Below are 15,200 nucleotides of genomic sequence, written 5' to 3' on the forward strand. Positions count from 1 at the left end.
CAGGCATTAAATAGTAATAGTACCATTTAGGTAAATTTTTGGTACTAAATTTGCTAGAATTCGTTGAGGTGCACACGTGACTCTTAAAAAATCTTACTATTTTAGCTTTATATCTTAGAAACCAACCAGCCGATCACGCTGGAGTTTCTTTTTCTTTAGAGCACTATTAAGGTACAATTTTTGGAATAATAAGTTTTTATGGTTATTAAATAAGAACTGGTAATTTGAGGTACACCCGCCATACTGACTACTATTGCTGTAACTGCGTTCCGATGGAAATACAAATTTCTTAAACACAGGTACTTACTATAAATAGCACAATTTAGGTACATTTTTTGGAGACTAAATTTGTCAGGATCCGTTATAAGATACACCCGCCATTCAGACTCACACAATTTACACATGCCAGATATCCGGTATCTGCTTATTAAACATCTGGTAATATCAGTTATAAGCATATCGACTCTGGAAAGACAAAAACTGCATTTGGAAAATATAAAAGGAAAGCGATTTAAAATAATACTTTTAAGGGAAAAAAATCATAACCAATTTTATTTGTCACTTATATGGAAAAACTGAAGCTTCTTGTTTTCAATATAACAAATAAAATTAGTGTTATTATTTTTTTTAAATTACATTATGATGCACGTTAGGCGTTTTACCTTTACAGATTCGATATGTATTCTGACCTTTAAGTTTTTTCAGGTTGAAACCGTGAATAATGTTACGCTACACGAGCATTTATTCTTACTTACGTGTTTGCACAGTCAGTTCTGAGCACCAATAACTCTTCATTTCGCTCTATTATTAATATCTTAGCTTATTTCTTCCAAGGTGGTTCATGAAATCATTATTTATGGGTATATAGTAAGGCCAGAATTACAAAAACGAAAGTATGAGAATAATGAATAATGTTAATTATTTACAATGTTACAATTTTTTTTGTTTTATTTCTGGCCTTCGCGGTTTGTGTTTGTGCCACTGCAAAATGCGGAAACGGAAACTTATTCACGGAAAACAATGGAAAGGAAAAATAAGTTGAAGGGAAGTGCGATTAAGGTTAAATACTAACAAATGCAGTATATTGTTAAATATTTATAATTTGATTCAATTGAAACTTATCAACGAAGCGAAACATTTACAGATAATAGGGCTATTAAATGACAAAATAAGCTTTAAAAAAAAAGGAAGAGAGAATCCAATGGAGATGAGGACATGGAATAAAAAGGAATGATCGTATATGGAACAGTTGAGATACTGTTTGAAAAATATTTGCAAATCTGCTGCCTCCTTTAAATAATCTTATTAGAAATATTTATTATTTACCAGGCGTCTAAGTGCACTGGCAGTAGTGCTGTGCCTATGTGCCATTTTATTACTGATATTAATTCCCAACCACAAATACATGAGAATATATTCCACACACGATACACGCTCAATAAGTTTTGAATTTACAATATCTACTCTACACGTAAACTCGCATTTTTTACTTTCTTGCATTTGATTTGCACTTAATTTTGATTTACGCCTAGTTAAGTTTATTTCATGTTTTTCTTTTTTTACTTTTGCTTGAACGAAGCGATAATGTCATTGTTATTTATTCGGCTTCACTGAAAATCAGCGTAACGAGGTATTTTCCTGCGTCTCGTTACAAAAAGCTGAGTGGAGACCATTATGGTATCATTCTAAATGTAATTCCTTTGTTTTGTGTTTCATACTAAGTTTATTTTGTTTTAAAGTTACCAAATAGTCTATTTTTGTTCCTGTGTGTTCTAAAAAACATTTAAATTTAGGAAAATCCGTATTTACTTTCTATAAATGAACGCTGTAATGTAGAAAAGCTAGCACAAGTTTATAGTAATAATAAATAGTCTGGTTGTATTTACATTGTTTTTATTAATTTCACTGTTATATTTTTTAAGAAATTTAACAAAATAGTATGGTAATTGTAATTTGTTTTGAGTAGTAATACTACTGATGTAGTTAATGCTGTTTATAGTATCTTCAAAATAGTCGGAGTAAAATGGCAGTTCATTGCGTAAAAGTGTTACCCACTTACGAGAAGTTAGTGATTGCAGTTGATAAATATATTTTCTCTATATATAGCAGAACTTGATTCATTTGAATCATCCTCGACCCATTCATTATTCATTCAATTTCTAGGCACAAACTCATTTGAATTGTCAATTTTTGTGAGTTCATTCATACATTTACACAGTATTTAGAACTATGTTTATGAAAAATAAAAAGAGGAGACATATTTTAAAGTTTTTCATTTTAATTCAATATAGATAATCAAATCCGGCAATTCTTGTGAAAAATATACGAATAATTGATCTCGACACTAGTAGGTCAACTGTCAAACTGTCAAAGTCATTTTACTCCGTCCTCAAAAAAGACGACTATAGTATTAACCAAGTACAATCAGCGTGATCTCCAGTACTGCCGTTTCAACACGTAGTGTAGACGGGTACTCTGAATACCTTGTGATTGGTTGCTTAAATTAAATACACAACGAAATTAACATTGCAATCCAGTTGGATGGCGTAAATTATTTGCTGATTACATGGTAGGTAACTCCGACGTAAAAAATACAAAATTGGGAACATTAAGCATAAAATAGGTCTGATATTATATACGAATACTTTCATTTCATTAAATTGGTCTCGTTGGCGGAGCTATAGATTTTGATTAAACATTAATTAGCACTGTTTCTTGGCATAAAGGGCGCAGCTAAGTGCCAGAGAATGTTGTTAATTTTACAAATGGCGGACTTAAGGGTCTTGATTAAGAACATGATTGTTTCAATTAATTGTAGAATTAGCTGACTAATTGTTTTTATGAACATATAAAACGTTAATTAAATTCGAAGTTAAAACATGCCAACTTTTTTAATTTTTGTTACTTGTCCACAAAATTTATCAATTTTGATTAAAAACTGGCTGTCAGAATGACACAAACAAAATGAAAGACACTCGCTAGGATTTTGTTTTCGTCGTAATATGAGTTGGTGTTTTTTTGTAATTCTTAGTTTTTAAGACAAATGTAGCATTTATTACTTTCCCTGAGTGGAGATATGTAATTCAAAATGGCAAGCTCTATGAACTTAAGTCGGGATGAAGAGGAAACACTGGAGGAAACTGAAGTGAAGTGGATTAATATAATCTTTGTACCATTTCACTATTGCTTAAAATTCATAGTCTTGATCGTTGTCATTATAAAATGTGCTATGGTTAGTGTATAATGCTTTTTGTTCGGCTAGGAGACTTAAATACATATGCCATATTCTGTAGATGTATGATCTAGATCTAGATGGACCACTAGGTCTACCCAGACTAACACGTTGTGGCAGTTGCGAACTCGTGCAATCATTTTTCGGTCCCGCCCCGCCTAGTTTTATCAAAATTTGATTAGTAAAGTTGAGGAGTATTTGCAATTATTACGGTAAATTTATGTAAGCAGAACAGTAAATTTCTGCTACTTGAAATAAAGCAAATATCTTAGAACTGGCAATAAATACGTTAATAACTAATTTTACATTTTCGTCATAAAAATATAATTGTTTTTTAATTTTAAAAATTTGAAAATAAAGCAGCAGTGGTCATGAACCTTTTTGTACTGACTACAAATTACAGTAAAGGAAAACATCAACAGAATTGATGATAAATGATGTTTACAAATGACACTATAAAAGTTTATAATATTATTTTACAAAATTTCCGTTTAGTGTTTGGAACCTATAATTCTTTTAATTTTTTATAGTAAAAATCTTTGATATGGATTATGTAAAAATAATAATAATAACGCACACACTCAACACAGCCCCGCACTAGGGAAACCCTGGGTCGCGGGTGCCATAGACACACATACATCGACAACCACAAATGAAAAAACGACTGAAAATCAGCGTCTGTCTCGCCTGAGACAGACATATTCCTGAGTCGTATCCTTTTTTTCTTTTTTGCCACTATACACACTTACTAACTTAATATAAAATCACGGAGCCATTTGTTGTTTTAGTGTTAAGTATTAGATTTAAGTGTGTATAGTGACTCAATTTAATGAATAAATGTTTTTCTTTCGTTCTTTCTTTAACAAATTACACCTAAACCCACGAGAGAAATAAATGTAGGCCATACAAATATTTCTCCCGCCCCGGGAATCGAACCTAGGACCACTCCGTGGCAGTCTATTGGTAACCGTTTGGCCACGGAGGCAGTTAAGACAGAAAGATAGAAACTTGTTATGGAATATTTGGCGAATACTAGGTACGAGTAAAAAAACGTAAAAATTACATAAAATTAGTAAATATGTTTGAGAATATCGTTTTACGGTATTTAATAAATAGGTTTGTTACAAAATGACTGAATGAAATGACGCCTGATAAAAGACCTAAAATTAACTGATCATGAAAATCTGCTATGCTCGTATTGTGTATTTATTACCTCCTATATTTTATTACGATGAGTAGTTACGAAAAATTTTTGTCGTTTGGATATCCATTGTTAACAAACCAACAGGCAATGTGACCCATGTTTTTAATGTGGTTTTGGTGAATTTATTTTTCTTCCAGGGACCGCTGACTGCTGTATATTCATTTATAAAATGTTCTGATAGGTTGGATTTACATCCTGTTCTGAAATATCCGAAATATTTTTATATATATTTCTGTGATCCCATCTATATAACGGATACTTTTCTTCACATTGTACACAGGTACAAGTTTTTAATAGGTAGTTCTAGTGTATATAAAATTTTGTTTTAATTTGTTTCTTGTATGTGAAATGTAATTTTACTCTTTTTGTTCTTTTCATTGAATCAAATATTTTTTTCTATACAAATAAATAATGGTTATTTGCTTGATGTTCAGACAAGTGAAAGACGAAGCTGTTCGAAGGGAATACTTACCAAAGTCTGCGTTTCTTATTTTGCTGGATATTATTTCGGTGATTCCAATAATGAGTTTTATCGCGGACAAAAATATCTGTCTTCCACCACAATTCTGGCCCAATATTTTAGCTTTCAATGAATATGTTATGTAAGTAACTTCAGCCTTATACCTACTTATTCTGTCCTTGTACTTTTGTAAAGCACACACAAGTATCAACGACACATATAAAAATGAATTAACACCTATAAGGTCCATTGTACCGAGTGAAAACAATTTTTTAAACTAGGTGGAGAGGTTTCTTAAATTTATTTTAAAATACTCAGAAGTGTCCACTTTAATAATAATAATAAGACGTTAATTCACAAGCAAATTTACATAGGGCTCACTATAAGTTTCCGGAACTGGCCACTTACATATACAATATTTAAAAAGTAATTACAATATTTGAAAATACAACTCTTTAGCTGTAGAATACAGTTTGTTTCATCTGACTGTCACTTGTTTTTACATTGTGGCGTCATTTTAGAAATTGGTTGTCCACAGCACCATGGATTTAACTCATGATTTTTTTAATGATTTTCTATGACTTTAAGTGTAACGTTTCGGAAATGTGGACTCTAGTGCCAATGAAAAGGATGGAACCTTAGCACTACATCCTGCTTTTGCTTGGATTTCTTTGGCGAGTCGCTTTCAGTACAAATGCAGAAAGCGGTCCTGCTAGATACAGCACGTATTATTGTACTCCGGTTCCTGCACCTGAGTCCCTGACTGGGCCATTGGTGGGGAATACCGCCTCTCCCATTAAAATTTTTTTAATTAATCTTTTAGGACCTGGGAGAGGAGGGAATCTAAAATAGATAGTAAAATTAAACATTCAAATTAACAGTTATATCTATTATAGTATTATTCCGTGTCGTTAGATAAATCGTTAGATGTGTTCAAGTTTTTATTAAACATTTATCTTTTCCAGAATTTACAGAGTAGTTGAGCATTTCAACTTGGTGTATACCCACTCAATCATGAGTTTAATAGTTGGCTATCTGATATTGTACATGCTTACAGTCAACGCACTCACCTGTGGTTTTTTGTTACTGACATATTCAAAAGGGGGACTTTGCCCAAGATGTAATGTAGGACCAGGTGTATACGACTGGCGTGCTTTCATTTTTACACGGGTAAGTTTATAAGTACTTACCGACATTTCCGCTCAAAACAATTAACCAACACGGTATGTTTCAGTTTTACGCACAACATTAAAGAAAATCTAAAAATATCATTAATAATATTTACTTTTCATAATTTTACATAAACCTATAATTTCTAAAATCATAGCCAACGCTACTCATAACATTATTAGTCATAATACGACTGTAGCGAAAATCCTTAATTTATAATAATATTTTTAGAAATCATAACAATTATTTATTTACCTATTTTTATAAGTAAATATAAAACGGACTTGGGCGATTAACACGGTGCTGCATTTTTTAACGTTGTACTGAAGTACCTCGGTTTGTATGGAAAACGTGCGCCGTCCAACACACTGACAACGCATCTTCGCGCGGCGCGGGGACGCGGTCGCACCGCGCCCCCGCGCCGAGAGGCGCGGCGTACTGCAGGGTATGGCACACTGCGCTCAGCACTACCGCGCAGATTTTTGATGAATTTGTGTCTATTCCAGTAATTGTCATTCGGATTTTCCCTAACAAACAATCAAAGGATTCAGTTGACATATACGTACACATAAAAAAAAATTGAAAAATTTATCTTCATATTTTCTTAAATCTTTGTAATTAAGTTGAAATTATCCATTTATCAATCTGGTTCGTAAAAAGGAATGTATCCAATATATAGGTGTCTTTTTATTTGAGTAAACATAAACCAAACAGAAAGTATAACTGCAGCGTTCTGAATAAGTTCTGTATTATTAACAATTGTTGTCAAAGAAGGACCTCAGCTACATTTACAATCACTACGAAGTGAGTACTTTGAGTAGCAAGTAGTGACGCGGGGCCGCTAGACTGCTGCCCCCGGGCAGATTAAACCGCGCGTTGACGCAGCTCTGCGTCTCCGCCACCACTCGTAATTCCGCGTCTCGCGCTCCGTCGACGTCGCGTGGCGTGGTGCAGTGTGTTAATCGCCTTAATGACATAGGCATTCTCAACCAATCCGGTGCATAACATGATAATGATAAGCTAAGCTAAGATTAAAAATAAGATAGAATCAAAGTTTATAAGTAATTATGACACATAATTTATACACATAAGTATACAATGCAATAGTCGGACACTGTTATATACATTTATCATGGATCATTTAAACACAAGTACATGTATGGTGGAAAAAATCAGTAGAACATGAAAAACACTCACAGCTTTTGAAAAGCTATTTAGTTAGAGCAGAATCAACTAAAAATGCAATACATAAACACTCACTATTTTATTGAACCAATCGAAAGAATCGTTGATATTTATGTATATTTACAACTTTTGTCCTACTTTGAATGTTGAAATACTTATATTTATAAATTTCTTATATATCAATCACATTATTTGAATCAATAACGTGCGAAATATTTTAGCTGACCCTCAACACGACCGAAACATCTTGTTGAGGCGAGGTATTTATAGCCTACATTTTAGGAGGTGGAGTGTGGGGGACCGCCCCTCGAATCCCGCAACCCGCGCGCTGAAAATTAATGTGAATAAAATGAGAACAGGCGGAGAAAATTTGACACAGATACGATATTGACAAGCGTCTGATGGCGACTAACGGGGCAGCGGGTAACGAGGCATATCGTTAAACCGCTGGGCAATTTGCAAATTTTGGGATAAATGTGAATTTAATAACTTCAGTTGAAAACCAAAATTTAGCAGGTTCTCTGTAGTACTTTAAAAATTATGTACAAAATTAGACATTCGGAAAAATAGTTTCATTTCGTATAGTAACAATCGCGAAAACCTAAGAACTCGATATAGACATTTGTTCTTAAATAATTAGTTCTAGACTTTTATAAAAACCTCATATGATCGAGTCGAAATACATTCTGTCGTGTAACGAATTAGCACATTCTTTAGACAATATCCTTAAGTGTATCTCATATTTTTTATAAGATCGTTATTTAATAGTAAATATCTAAACCGTTTGACCAAACAACGTTATTCCAAAAATATTAATTTAATCACCACCAAGGCTGCCACATATTTCGGCATGTAACTATGTGTACGTCATCTTCACAATAAAAGTATTGCACTTGACCTTTACATTAAGTTAACTAGGTAAAGGTCAAATAAATTTATAATCATTATGGACTTAAGAAAAAATGTTTAGTAGTATTTATTTCTATCCTTGTTGTGTATTGTTTTTACCTAAGTACGTATGTCTGGTCATTATAGTAAACGCCATAACGTCCACTGTAAAGCTTTTGTTCGGACTTTCTAATACGAGATAAGTTTTACTTTTCTTTCGATTTGGTTAACCATAGTCTCGATTGTGCTCGTCCGCGCTTGCCTCCCATTTTTCACAACATATGAAGGTGGCCCATCGTAGTCTCTCCTCGTTTTCAACTATTTTCAAAACGTTTCTGTTTTCCTTCAGTTTGTTTCGTGCCTCTTCATTGGTCACTCTCTCTAGTCTGTCCAGTCAATTATTTCTATCTAATTTCTAAATATTTCCTATTCCCTAACATTCCAAAGTCATGTCCTTAATAAAGATTTATTTACTAATCTAATATCCTCGAGTATATAACCATAAATAGAGACGAAATGTCATTTAATTTGTTTGAAAACTATTCTGCCAAATCATTACGCTGACAACTGCGCTCGGGTATCGTCAATTGTTTCACTTCAAATCTACCAGTTTAACTTGAGCTTTAATGTAATGGACGAAAATTGAAAAATTACATAATTTAATATAGAGTACTTAGGTTTTCGCGATTGTTACAAATAGCAAATGAAACTATTTTTCCGGATTTATGGGACTAGTAAAGGGCCCGAAACGGTGGTTTGTTCGGAGAAACAAATATACGCGATTTAAATCCGGAAAAATACTTTCATTATATAATTTAATATTGCATTACCGATGAAATGTGATCTCGTTTGTTTTGTAATTAGATATTTTGCTGTTCTTCCCACACCACCGAATCGAACAGCCCTCCATTGTAAGAGATATTATCTTTATTACAATAAATACAGAATATTTTTAGAATAAACGGAGACTTACACACAGGTCAGTTGTTGGCGCTGTACTATTTCAGCTTTGTAATTTGTGATTTCTGCGCAAACAAGAGTTCTTATTTAAAAGTTGTATCAGTACCATTTGACTGATGAGATGCCAGGGATGGATGGACCTCATTTGGTCTCTATTTCTGGTTATATACTCGATGTCTGATATCTACATGCACTGTAATATTTAAAACTTTGTGCTTGTTCTAACGCTACGTAATTTAATTTTACTGGATTTTTGTGCTTTTGTTGTGGTGAGTGTTGTGGTTTTCTTTGTTAATTTTTAGTTGAAAATGACGTTCATAGTGTTCAATAATGCCGCAAGCGAGGTAATGTCGTTACCAATATTTTCCGTATTTTTGGATATTTTAAAATATTATGAAATTATTACGGATAAATATTTTTTTTGCGTATAAGTGTGTTTGTATCTTCCATAGTTTGGTTAAGGTTAAACGTAGATGTATTGGTATGCACGGGTTACAAACATTGGATCTCAGTTTGCATTGTTATCATAGAAGTTAAACAAAATTATAAACTCCCAATTTAGATTTTGAAAAGGTAGTTCTGCTGCTCATCGAATTTATAAGTATAATTGTTTCAACATTTGTGTACAATAATTTACTACACCAAATTAAATTGCTACAAGTGTCTGTAGAAGCAATGTAACAAAAGCAGGGTGCGAAGTGATCATTATAATGATATTCATACCCATAATGATCTTGATAAATAACAAATCTTAATAGATTTCTTATTTATCAAGTCTTTATCTTGATAAATAACAAATCTTAATAGATTTCTTATTTGTCAAGATCATTGATAATCAAGGTGTGGTAATGAATTTGTTATATATAAAATTAATTAGAACAACAAAACGCTACCGCTAGCAATGTCGTGTCACGTGTTTATGTCTGACGAATTCAAACGAGTCAAACATAAAAGTCATTCTAAAAAAGTCACAAAGCAAATCGTTTTCCCAAAGATTTTTCTTGGTGTGTATTTAGTTATTATGATAAAAGAATCTTCACAAGTAAGAAATGGTCGTCAAAGTATGAAATTATGTTTATTTTTATTTTTATTTTATAATTTTCAAACAATGTAATTTAATATAAAATTATTTAAATTATTTATTAAATATAATTTTCATGTCTTATTTACGTAACATAGTAATAGTAGTAGTAAATACTCACTTTTAGTCAAAAAAAAAAGACTAAACTCTGACTCAGCATAAATAATAATCGAATATATTGGACTATTATCAGACAATTGTCATGATAAATTATTAATGAAAAATGTTTTGGTAATTTCGAACCCCGATCAAAAGTGTAAACTCACAATTGACTACATGTGCTTCTGAATTTTGACACATTGCTTCTTTAGTATTTTTTTTAAATTTACTAATAGTCATTTAAATTAATTTGAAATTAAATTAACTGTAGACAGGAAAGTAAAACTAATTAACATTTGCGTGCTTACGTGAAGAAATGCAGCTACAATGTACCTAATTTTACATATGTTACAATTCCTCTGTTCTAGTAAAGAAACATAATTCGGTTCTACATTATACTCGTATGACTACCAGCTTATAATTAATTACGTTATTAATACTTTCCGTATTTTCGTAGTTTTTACGATAAATTTCCTTTAATGTTTTTCTATTAAATATTATACTTTTGTATTTTCAGTTTAATGAATCATCAGAAATTCACACATACATATATGGTGCAACATTAATGATCTCGTTACTTATGTCTAAGCTAGTTGATCAAATTAGACCTAGAACCATAATAGAATTTCAAATTGCTACAGCGGCCTTGATAGCTGGATACTTAACGTCGTCATCAGTCGTAATGCCTAAATTTTTTGCTGAAGGATTGTTGAGAACGCGTCGCATAACGTCTTTTAATTACCGAGTTAAAAGAATAATTGAGGACATCGAAAGACGAAATCCAAACAAACGAGCTCATAAAGCTGTTGAAGAATTTTATTCCCTAATGTGGGAAAAACGTAAAGGTATTACAAGTATTCCAGAAGTCATGAGTGAGTTTCCAGCATATTTAAAAGTTGATATCAAAATCGATCTTGTCTGGCCTGTTTTTCATCATAGTCCAACATTTAGGAAGACATCATCATCCTACAAAAGATGGTTGTGCGAATTCATTCGTTTAGAGTATAAACTACCCGGGGAAAGATTCTTTGCAGGCTCTCACTGTTACACGAATTTGTACTACATTAAAACAGGAATAGTGCAAATATTTTCCACAGATGACAGTACATCAGCTCTATTGTCAGTAACAAGCGGTACACTTTTTGGCGATACCAGTTTTGTTATCCCTCCTCTGAACAGAAAGCTAATCGTACGATGTCTCACCTATTGTGAAATCTTTGTGATTACACGTGCTGCTATACTGAATTCTCTGCATATATTTCCCGAAGATAGACGCAATATAATGACGTTAGTGAGTGAACGGGTTAAACATGCGCGTACTCTGTACGCTTGTAAACAACAAATAAGAGGTTTTGATCGAACAGAAGATGAAGGTACAGCATGGATCAAAAAGCGTTGGTGGGAAATTTATAACACTATTTCACGTAGCACAAAAGCAAAGGACAAAAAATACCAAATACCGCCTGAAGAAAGCTATTATCATTGTGCCAAGTATATCGGGCAGTTAGTATTATGTTCAGAGAGTCAACTACAAGAAAAGACGATGTTCTTAAAAAAGACATTTCCGTGGATTTTGATACCTCACACATCTTTTGATTACGTTTGGGAACAAATAGTATACATTACAGTTTGGGCGGTACTCATTTTGTATCCACCGAATTTGCTAAAATTGACTTTAAATGAAGGAATGAGTTGGTTTTCATACTTACAGTATACTGTTAACTTAATATTTTTCGTCGATATTCTTATTACATTGATGACTGCCCAAAAAAGTGAAAGCTATTTGTCAAGAGTACAGCAAGAAGTATTTTTTTCGCGTTTCAAGGATTTATATTTCGCCCTAGACCTTCTTGCGACATGTTGGACGGAACATTTTTTTGTAGCAGTGGGGATGACGCAATATTTTTATGCAGTACAATTCAATCGTTTGCTGAAAGTATACGTGCTTTTTTGTAACCGGTATAACGAAACTTGGACGAGGAGAAACGATCCGACCCATAGACTATTGTACGTGATTGCCTTAACACATTTTATTTACTTTTATGTTTTAGGGTACTTTTTGTACATTTGCGTAATGTCAACACCAGCACTATCTATCAAATATTTCTTTGGAGAGGCTTGTTTGATTATTGCAGGAGCCATTGGTTATTGTAAAACTCGAACTTTAGGGATTTTGAGTGTAGTCATGGATTATACTTTTGAGGAAATATTTCCCTCTAATTATGGAACAACGACATATGATACGTTACTTCGAATCGCACTTATGTTTGTTACTTATATTATAAACGTTTTTACGAGAGCTACTCTTTTGCCAATCTTGTATTTAAAATACAGAGATATCGTTAACTATCAGTATTTTGTGCATAATTTAAAAAAGTATTATGCTCATCATAATATACATCCTGTACTTATGAAAAGGCTCGATAGATACTTGATATGCCAGTGGAAAAACTACAAAGGAATGGATATCATACACCCTACTTCTTTAAAAGATGAGCCTTATGACATTTATTGGAAATTGCAAGGTGAAATCGCTGAGAAGATTATTTCAGAATCAGATGCGTTTAAAAACGCAGATCCTCATTTTATAAGAGAACTTGCAAATAAAGCAAAGTTTATGATACTTCCAAAGGATGCAGCAGTGCTTTTGTTCGGTGCACAACATACAATTATAGCGTGGCTTGTCAAGGTGAGTCACTAAGCGAGCTGTGTTGTTATACCATTTATTTTTAACGTTTTCTTGAACATGGGTGTGAAATTACAGTTCAATTTAGAAAAAAGAAGATATGCAAAACTGCCTTTAGTTTAACTTGTGTGAGACCACTAAAGTGTGACGTCACAGTTGTTCCTTCTGCTTTTTTTACTGCCTCCGTGGTTTAACGGTTACCATGCCAGACTACCACACAGAGGTCCCAGGTTCGATTCCCAGACCGGGAGAAATATGTGTATGGCCTACCTTTATTTCTCTCGTGAGTTTTGGTGTCATTTGTGGTTGTCTATGTGTGTGTCCATGGCACCCGCGACACTTGGTGTCCCTATTGCGGAGCTATGAGTGTGTTGCGTTATTATTGTTATAATCCCTTGAATAAAACGTTATGGGAATGGAACCAGAGAAGTTGCTTGGATTGAAGTTGCTATCAGATTGGTGTAATCCATGTTCAATTGAGAAGCGTATGCATTGATTTGAATTTTATTTTTTCCTGTATTGTATGTCTGTAAATCATTGTATGACGCTTCAAGCCGTAGTAGCCTAATTGTTTGACCTGCGGCCTCTCAAGCAGTTCATCAGACTTGCACTTATGAGTTTTTGCGAATTCATGTGCGAAATTCAATTTACATTTCCTATGAGCTTTTCGATGAAGGAAAACATCACCAAAAAACCTGTACGCATCTGTAAAATAGTCTAATGATAATGATATGAGGGATGTTCCCAAGGGCTCGCGTGGGAACTACAACCCAAGATCTCTCATTGTGAAAGCAGGCCATTTTTTTTTTACTTTGTTAATGACTTGATTTTGTATATTATATTGTTTACAGGGAAAGATTAAAAGTGTATATGAAAACGACAACGGCGAGGTAATTACGACGTACGTAAATCCCGGAACACTCATATCTGTAACTTCTACATTTATCGGAAAAGTCCCTCTTAGAAGCTATATTACTGCAACAGCCTGTGAGGTATAACCATTATAATACATAACTATATTATTATTACAATACCAGCGCCTTCAAGCATGCCGTGCCAGCACTGTATGCTATGCTATGATATTTGGTACAGTATGTTTGAAGGCGCTGGTTCGAATCCAGACCGATCCAAGGAATTTTTCGTGGTGTTCGAACTTTGCATTAATAATAACAAACCAGTAGTCATTTTACAAAAAATAATTAAAATATATTAATAATAATAATAACACACACACTCAACATGGCCCCGCACTAGGGAAACCCTGAGTCGCGGGTGCCATGGACACACACATAGACAACCACAAATTACACCCAAACTCAAACAGAAATAAATGTATCCAACCTGGGACCTCTGCGTGGCAGTCCGGCATGGTAACCGTTCTGCCACAGAGGCAGTTATTAAATATCATAGTATACTACCATAGTATTCAATATACTTAAAAATAAAGTTTGGTGTAGCCAAAGTACCTAACACGAGTCCAGTCGTGTATGGAACGCAACTGCCACTTACGGTATAGCTCTGCTAAACACCAACTGGCCACTTTGGATCCAGTTCCTAAGAGGCATATAGGTGACTCGGATTTAGTAGAGGCGAAGCTGCAGAGCCTTGAACACCGCCGTAAAGTCTGCCTGCGTGTCGGTATTCTACAGTGTAACGGAACGTTACAACCACAGACATATATCTAGATAGACGCCTCAAGTGTACGTACCTTGCGTTCCCAAAGTACCTCAGTGAAATTCACTTAGTTGCCGCTGCTACACTTCAGAACGCCCTCGTCCGTTATCGTAGATAAACACCAGTCGAAAACGTGAAAAATGCATAATTGTGCCATTATAAATTACAAAAGCACCATAATTGTGGGTAAACAGCGACGTTTCTTTCCACGAGCAAATGATTTTGTAATCAGAAGATGCATAATTTGTTTTAAAAACAATTATTTTGGGTTTTGTAAGAATTTCGAGAAAACAAATATGCAAACGAGTAGTGTATGTCTCATAATTTGTAAACTCATTGAAAACCAGCGCCACAGTCAATTACGGCTGTGGCATAAGCTGAATGAAGTCCTTTTGCGTACGCCACAACCGCACACATGACAGTACAACATTTGTAGTTGTTATATTTAGTATTTTTTGTTTTGCTCTTTGTTTGTTATTGTCTTATTACATTTTATTTTAATTTTGTTTATTACGTGTTACCCATGGCGTTACTTCATGACGACGTTGCATACCAATAGTG

At 33.7% G+C, this 15,200-nt stretch overlaps 1 protein-coding gene across 1 annotated transcript in view; it reads left to right on the forward strand.

Moving 5' to 3' along the window:
• The window catches only part of LOC113235917, a 77,608-nt gene that overhangs the window by 13,721 nt on the left and 48,687 nt on the right, over positions 1-15,200 (forward strand). Inside the window, exons 2-6 of the mRNA XM_026471839.1 lie at positions 4,574-4,716; positions 4,871-5,038; positions 5,862-6,066; positions 10,797-12,968; positions 13,817-13,957. Of these exons, the coding sequence (XP_026327624.1) occupies positions 4,574-4,716; positions 4,871-5,038; positions 5,862-6,066; positions 10,797-12,968; positions 13,817-13,957 (2,829 nt within the window). The remainder of the gene's footprint in view (positions 1-4,573; positions 4,717-4,870; positions 5,039-5,861; positions 6,067-10,796; positions 12,969-13,816; positions 13,958-15,200) is intronic.

Source organism: Hyposmocoma kahamanoa, unplaced genomic scaffold (assembly GCF_003589595.1).
Source record: "Hyposmocoma kahamanoa isolate Upper Pololo Valley unplaced genomic scaffold, ASM358959v1 88, whole genome shotgun sequence".
NCBI lineage: Eukaryota > Metazoa > Arthropoda > Insecta > Lepidoptera > Cosmopterigidae > Hyposmocoma > Hyposmocoma kahamanoa.